Below are 8,495 nucleotides of genomic sequence, written 5' to 3'. Positions count from 1 at the left end.
TACATTTTTTTGCAGAACTAGTTCACATTTTCATCAGTACCATTTTGTGTTACATCTTTATTCTTCATCCTACTAGGAAGAGCCTATTAGGTGTACTAAGACAGCAGACCTTAGGGCCTTTATAAGGCTTCCCAGCTGCCTGACAACCTATATTCTTGTACTAATGGGGCCTTCTGGACACTTCAGACACAAGGGCCTGGTGGCAACTCTTATCTCTGCACTCCCTATAGCTATGACCCATATAGACACTGCAGTACTGTCACATAGGATAGGGAAAAGTGGTAACAAACAGGTAGAGTACTGAGTAACAGGTTCAGGACCAAAGTAATACGGCCGGAATGAGAGCAATGACAAACAGGTTTTCAGGAAGATATAGTGAAAGATTTACCAGGAATGAAAGTAAGTGAACAGGTAACTGAAGTCAGGACACTATACAGATGACCATATACTAATAGAGGATCACACAAGACTAAACACATAAATACAACTCCCCAGGCTGGGAGTGAAACAAAAAGCAATGGATCAGGACCTATACCACGGTGGAGTACAAAACACAAAAAATTCAGAATGCAGGTTCAGGTTCGAACAAGGGAAAGCAGAAATACTACATACAGTACATCAGGATCTCTACCGTGTTGCAGTGCAAAACACAAACGGGTCAAAATACAGGATATAGGTTCAGGTAACATGTAAACTCGACAAGATAAAATCAACCATAAGTACAGACAAATCACAAGACAGACAGGACAAGGCTAAAAACTAGACAAATGGGTCAGAACTATAAAGCCATGGCAAAATCAAACTAACAAGTCAGAACTGAAACAGACAAGACTAAAATTGCCCAAAGCTAAAACCAGGACCAAAAGCCAGCAGGCTGAGGAGGAATAAAATACCCTGCCTCAGCTGCTTATTGGCACAGGCCTATAACTCCTAACTGACCAGAGAACAAAATGCAAAGCCTGGCCAGGTGCGATTGTTACAAGTATATGTTAATATTATTAGAGTACTGCATGGCATTTTATATTAGACAGTATAAGGTCATTGTCATGCCATTACTTTGTGTCTTATATGGTGGTATTATTTCAACATTAAAGGTTACCGGTATTGGTTAACTCTGTAGTTTTAAAAGAAAATGTTTTAATATACTATATGTCTTAAAAATTTTAAGGATTTTAACAGCAACAATGAACAAAAAGGGAAAGCGCTCCTGGTGTGATAACGTTATGATTACGGTATAGTGTATAAAGCAATATTGCTCACCGAGAGGAGTTGTGCTGCAACCAAGTACAACTATGGTGTAGGCATGAAATAGACCCTCAACGGGCGAAGCTGGGCAGCCGCTCCTGGCAGCACAAATGAAGCACTCAAGACAGATCCCTAGAAAGGAACAGCACAGGATAGAGCTGGCGATCACAACTCCAGGTACAAATTGTTTATTTCCCGGCATGCAAAGCATTTCGCTGGATAACCAGCTTCATCAGGCTGAAGCTGGTTATCCAGCGAAACGCGTTTCATGCCGGGAAATAAACAATTTGTACCTGGAGTTGTGTGCGCCGGCTCTATCCTGGGCTGTTCCTTGGAGGGATCCGTCTTGAGTGCTTAAAAAAGGATTGGCCTTTACAACCCTTGCTTTAGCGTAGGGAATCAAGAAAGACAGAAATACTTTATTAGTCATTCGCCATCATGGGAGCTCCTCATATTAGAATCCTATGAAGTTCATTAGAATCTATTTATATATATATTGTACTTTTTTCTCTTTTACACAATTGTGAAAAATCTCTGAAAAGTCAGAAGGGGTCTCAGAAAACATCACTGAGCTCTTCCATATAGACTGAGTACAAAACATTACAATGACATAGCTGGGGAACATTGGAAAAGTCTGACTTCTACTTAAAATAGAAAAGCCCATCTAGAGCTGTTATACATTCGTAAATTCATGAAGGTTTGTTATCAAATTTTATACTATTGTTATAATGGAGTTTTACTGCTATAGTGAATCATGGGACATACTTAACCTTAAAATGCACTAAAACATTATATTCAAGAGAACCATACTAAAGCATCTTCAAATATCATCACTTTTCATATTCTCGAGGCAGAATAAAAAGTAAAACTTATAACTGTATAAGCTGTATACGTTAAAGCTGTATAGCTAAGATTGTAATCCTCAAGCGTTAAAAAAAAAAAAAGTTATCCCAATAATATTACCACCCATCAGGGCACAATGAAGGTAATTGGTTTCCATTAAACCAAAAGAAGGAGGACCTAGTTATATTTAAGTTGATCCCAACTTTATTCCAATCTATCCCCTACTTTTTGTTGACATACATTGAATAGGGAAATAATACGTTGGGAACAGATAGTATGACTAAAGAATCAGACTACAGAGAGTGTGCTTGTAGTCAGTTACCATAAAGACACTTAGGTCTGCATTGGCGCTGTAGATACAAAACAGTAGAAGATTTTGAAAAGCTGCTTTTTATATTTAGATGTCCAGGAGCAACAAAATTGGAAAACAATTGGAATTTTATATAAATACAAAACGCTCCTATTATGCTTTACTTCTTTTACTTAAAACTCAGCAGCAAAAGAACTAATGAAATATTACATTGAAAAAACTTTAACGTAGAGCATGACATGGCGTAACCATACATGCTGACATGACCACAGCCAATCAGAGTGTGGTATAGCATATGTAAGTCACAGTTAATAATACATCTTCCTCTTCTTTTGCTGCTCAGCAGCCATAACAGATGAGTATAATTTGTCCTATTTTTTATACAGAATCTGGTGTTTTTTTTTTTCTCATAGGATTCTGTATTAAAAGTGTGTTCCATACATATATCCATACATATATTCATATGTGTATGTTTTTTCAGGGATATATATGTGTATATATATATATAATATGTATTTTCTATCTCATATATAGTTGTACACGATTTTGTATTAATATCAGTATTTGCCTATACCGTATATATCTCACATAGTTGATATATCTATATATATATTTTCGCCACCCCCATCCCCCCCCCCTCGCCCCCCTCGTTGTTTCTTTCATTCTGTATATATATATCGTTTCACTATTTCATTTACCCCTTTCTTCAATTTCTGTGATTATTTTCCACATTACCTAACTCAGTGTCACTTCCGATTTTTCTCCGCATTACTTTGCTCTCTACTGCGCCCGTTCTTCGGCATCTCTTACTCATTTCTTATTGCGCCATCGCCGCCATTTTGCTGAGGCCCGCCGTCTGGTCTCGCGATCGTTACGCAGCAGAGTGGTGATCACCTGTTGCGCAGCTACTAAAACCCCGTCAGTTGCCGGAGCTCCGTGTCGCAGATACATTGTATACACCTTCTCCTCTCCCATTGGTGATAGGTTTTTAACTATTTTAACATACATTTCAGCACTGTCAGCTCTATTATCTCCTCTGCCATCTAGTGACATATTTTCCACACTACTTTTTCCAAAAATTTTTTTTTTATATATTGATATATAAATTATATATTTGTTTATTAATTTTATATATAAATATATATATATATATATATATTTTATTGTTATTCTGCCAGATATAGATTTTGTCATTATGGAGGTAATTGAGGATCCTAAAACAATTTCTAAAGATATCCGCACCCAGACCATGACCTCTAACATTGGTACTCCTGACCCAGTACTGAATAATTATATTAAGGACCTAGTAGATGACTCTGTATCTGGGTCGGTAAATTCTGCTGTTCAATCAGCTGTTTCTATACTCCAGGACAGTATTTCAAAATCTATGTCCTTGGTGTTATCCAGTTCTGGGCACAATATTACTGTACCTAATATTCCCCTACCTAATATTTCAACTCCATCTGACCAATTCTGGTCACCAGAGACTTCAGTCTCCAAGTTGGCTAAGGGTTTTCATACCCATAAGAAAGCCACCTCAAAAAGGCATCACACTCATGACGGCAAAGTTCCCCATAAAAAACGTGCCAAAGGGGTTCGCCAAGTTACATCTAATGATTACAGACCTATACCAGGTCACTCTGATAGTGCTATTATCGCACTCAATCAACCCTCTGTACAAGAGGAAGTTAAAACCAAAAAACCTAGAAAAACCGTACATCGGTCTAAACCAAACTCATTCAACGAGTATACTTCTGATGACTCCGCTGACTCACCTCTAGAAGATGCCTTAGAGGATTTAGAATACATTTCAGATGAGAGCGGTGAAATAATTGAAGACCCTGATACTCAGGAAGCAATTATATTAGATCCGGACACCTCTTATTTTGACCCTTCCCTTATTCATCACCCTAGATCCGGGGAATGGCTCCCTAAACCTGTAGTGGCTATGTTTCTTGCTCAACGGGTTAATAAGGGACTAGATAAATCCACCCGTAGTAAACTTAAATCTGAATGTCCGAGACCCTCTCTCCCTCACTGTTCCTCTACTACTCCAGACATTGACCCCGTTTTGAACAAATTTTTAATGAAATCTGGCAAAAACCCTAAAAAAGGGATAGACAGAAGTTTTAGGGCCTGTCAGGATAAACTCCTTGACATGCTTGGCCCACTGTCAAAAATTCTTGATTTGGTGGAGGAATCCTCTGTCACTCAGAGACCCGTTGATACGGAAGTTTTAAAAGGATGGGCTCAACGGGCAGTATGCTTTCTTGGCAATGCCAACGTAGCCCTATCCACTGAGCGGAAACGCTCCATCCTTATGAGGATTGACCCCCAATTGACTAATTTGGCCTCAAATGAACCCCCTAAACCCACAGAAGGCCTTTTATTTGGGGAAGAATTTATTCATGAAATGAACAAATATGTGGGATTATTTTCTTCCATTAATAAAGCACAGTCAAATTTAAAAAAGGTTTTCTCTAATCGAGTTTTTGGAAGGGCCGGAAAGGGAAGGAGCCGCTTTTCCGGCCGTTCTCAACCATTCAGACATTCTTCAAGAGGCTCCTTCCCTTCATATCAACAGTCCTATCAGCATTCCTATCAACCACCCTATGGACCACCAACTTCCAACCCCTCTCCATTCTTCCCATACCGAGCCCGACCCTGGAGGGCTAGAGGCCAACGTGGAGTGCCAAGAGCAAGACCTTCAGCTTCAGGTAAGTGCACCTCTTCCTTTCAAAACTGTTCCATTGGGCGGAAGGCTAGTCCATTTTTTGACAAATTGGACTATGATTACCTCCGACTCATGGATCCTAAATACTGTTTCAGGCTTCCAAATAGAGTTTGTATCTCTACCCATTCAACCTTGTCTTCCTCATCCAATTCATGTATCCTCAATAGATCAAACTTTGATCGACTCAGAAGTGGAAGACCTTATTGCAAAAAATGCCATTTTATCTGTCCCTTTGAATTTTCCGGGATTTATCAGCAATCTCTTTCTTGTAAAAAAGAAAGACGGAGGTCACAGACCTGTGATCAACCTAAGACTACTCAACAATTTTGTTGTGTACAGGCATTTCAAGATGGAAGGTATCCATCTTTTAAGAGACATACTGATAAAAAACGATTGGTTGATAAAAATAGACCTGAAGGATGCTTACCTAACGGTTCCTATTCATCCTTCTTCCCAACCTTACTTACAATTCCTGTGGAACAATCAAAAATGGCAATTCAATTGCCTTCCTTTCGGCCTTTCTTCAGCCCCTTGGTGTTTTACCAAACTGTTAAAACCTATAGTCGCCTTACTCAGAAGCCGAGGTGTACGTCTGATTATTTACCTCGACGACATTCTCCTAATGGCTCAATCAGAATCTCTTCTTCTTTCCCACAGGGATTGGACTCTGTCGCTTCTTACCAGTTTGGGTTTTCTGATCAATCACAAGAAGTCTGTTCTTCTCCCATCTCAGGAGATGGAATTCTTGGGATTTTTGATCAACACCACGTCGACCACTTTGAGTCTTCCACCCAGGAGACTGAAAACTATACGGAAGGAAATCTGTCATGTTCTCCACAAAGAAACTATTTCTCTGAGGACGATTGCTCGTATTGTGGGCCTTCTCTCAGCATCCATTCAAGCTATTTTTCCGGCTCCCCTACATTATCGAGCCCTCCAACGTCTGAAGATTCGTCATCTCAGGGAAGGTCTAGGATATTCGGACGAGGTTCGTCTATCCTCAGATGCCAAAGAAGAACTTCTTTGGTGGCTATCCCACATTCAAGCATGGAATGGAAAGGCCATCTTCAATCCAAACCCGGATATCATTATAGAATCAGACGCAAGTCTGAGTGGTTGGGGAGCGCGTTGCGCCTCCCTCTCTACTGGAGGGAAATGGTCTCCTTCCGAATCTTCTTTACATATCAATTGCCTGGAGCTTTTGGCTGGGTCCTTCGCATTAAAGAGCTTTGCAAAGGATTCCTCTCACTGCTGTGTTTTATTACGCATGGACAATATCTCAGCTGTCCAATATATCAACCATCTTGGTGGGACAACTTCGAAATCCCTTGCCGAAATTGCCAAAGATTTTTGGCACTTTTGTTTAGAAAGACATATCACTTTAAAAGCGGAGTACCTTCCTGGAATTTCCAACTCAATCGCAGATTGGAACTCTCGTTTTCTGACAGATTTCAGCGATTGGAAACTCCATCCGGTAGTTTTTCAACATATCAACGAACTTTGGGGCCCTGTCAAATTAGACATGTTCGCTTCTCGTCTGAATTGTCAAACCCCTCGGTTCTTCAGTTGGAGACCAGATTCAGAAGCCCTAGGAGTGGATGCCTTTCTTCAGTATTGGCCTCCGGAAGTTCTTTAAGCATTCCCTCCATTCAATCTTATTCCAAGGGTTCTTTTTCAAACATCTCTTCGCAAATCCACCATGGTACTTGTCACACCTTGGTGGCCAACTCAGCCATGGCTCCCTCAACTTCTACATCTATTAGTAGACTATCCTCGTATCCTTCCTGTCATTCCGGATCTCCTCCAGGACCCTCTTGGCAACTTCCATCCTTTAATTCTATCAGATCAATTGACTCTAATCGCTTGGTTGATATCGGGCATTCCAGACCAACCTCTCCGCTTTCTCTCACAACTAGAGAATTGCTCTTTGAGGCTTGGGCTCCAGGTACCAGATCTGCTTACAGATCGGCCTGGAAGATTTGGCTTCATTGGTGCTCTCAACGGGACCTGGATCCCATACAAACTTCTGTTACCAATATCTTGAACTTCCTTTCTGCTTCTTTTGAAGAAGGTAAGGCTTATAGAACTATCAACCTCTACCGCTCAGCTATCTCCGCTAACCATTCGCTTATCGATTCAATACCGGTAGGTAAACATCCATTAATTTGCAAACTCCTTAAGGGCATACGTTTCCGTCGCCCACTTTTGCCTAAATAGAGTTCTACTTGGGATGTTAATATCCTTTTAAATCTCTTTTTATCCTGGGAAGATAACGATTCCTTGTCTCTTAAATTACTCTCTTTCAAACTTACAGTTCACGTTTAACTGATGTTTAATATCAGTTAAACGTGTTTCTGACGTCAGAGCCTTGGATATATCAAGAAGACAATATTCCCCTGAAGGGGTTCTCTTTACGGTTTATCGTCGGACGAAAATGAATTTACATTCAGTATTCTATCTAGCTTTTCCTCTCCAACAGAAACTTTGTGTGGTTCAGTGTCTACAATCTTACGAATCAAAAACTAATTCCCTACGTTCTCCTTCTTCTTCACAACTCCTTATTTCCTACTGTAAACCCCATAAACCGGTTTCTTCCACCACTCTTGCCAGATGGGTTAAATTTACTATGGATATGGCTGGTATAGATACTTCAAAGTTTGGCGCTCACTCTACTAGAGGAGCGGTTTCGACAAAGCTGTTTCAATCTGGTGCTTCTCTTTCTGACATAATTAAAGCGGCCAATTGGTCTTCAGATTCCACTTTTAAAACTTTCTATTTTAAGCCTGATCAACATGTATCTATGATCCTATTGTAATGTATTGTTGTAATTTTATTATTCCTTACTTTATTTAATATCTACGTATACTGTTAAGCTTTAAACTAGCATAATAGGAGCGTTTTGTATTTATATAAAATTGGAGATTTTCCTAGCCTTGGTAAAGGAAAATATAGATTTTATTAAAGACAAAACGCGAGTATTATCCCTCCCTATGTCCCATCCCTTTAATATTTGTTTGTGTTCTATTTTTTCCTAGCTGTTTGACACAATCAACTATCAGACATTTGAGGACTTCTTCATGGATTTCTCCTTTCTGAAAGAAGTCTTCATACCATTGCAGATGTTTGCCGTTGTAGTTTTTACGATTCTCTGCTCGTATTTCCTCCTGTTTTAAGAGGCTACTTTCTGGTTTGGATCCCTTCCAAGTTAACTGTTCTCTATTGATGTGGATTACCTAACTTCGCTGCAAAGAAGAGGAAGATGTTGTTACGCCTAGCGCTCCGGGCCCCCGCTCCTCCCCGGAGCGCTCACGGCGTCTTTCTCCCTGCAGCTCCCCGGTCAGTCCCGCTGACCGGGAGCGCTGC

The 8,495-nt window shown here is 40.1% G+C and overlaps 1 protein-coding gene across 1 annotated transcript; it reads left to right on the top strand.

Moving 5' to 3' along the window:
- Positions 1–3,593: 3,593 nt before the first annotated feature.
- Positions 3,594–8,282, top strand: LOC130285315 (uncharacterized). The gene is made up of 2 exons (XM_056536671.1): positions 3,594–5,115; positions 8,168–8,282. Exons 1-2 carry the CDS (start codon positions 3,594–3,596, stop codon positions 8,173–8,175), a joined length of 1,530 nt encoding a protein of 509 aa, XP_056392646.1. The 3' UTR covers positions 8,176–8,282.
- The last annotated feature ends 213 nt before the right edge of the window (positions 8,283–8,495 follow it).

Source organism: Hyla sarda, chromosome 8 (assembly GCF_029499605.1).
Source record: "Hyla sarda isolate aHylSar1 chromosome 8, aHylSar1.hap1, whole genome shotgun sequence".
NCBI classification, from domain to species: Eukaryota; Metazoa; Chordata; class Amphibia; order Anura; family Hylidae; genus Hyla; species Hyla sarda.
The sequence above is the reverse complement of the archived record's forward strand: the minus strand, read 5'-3'. Positions and strand labels throughout refer to the sequence as shown.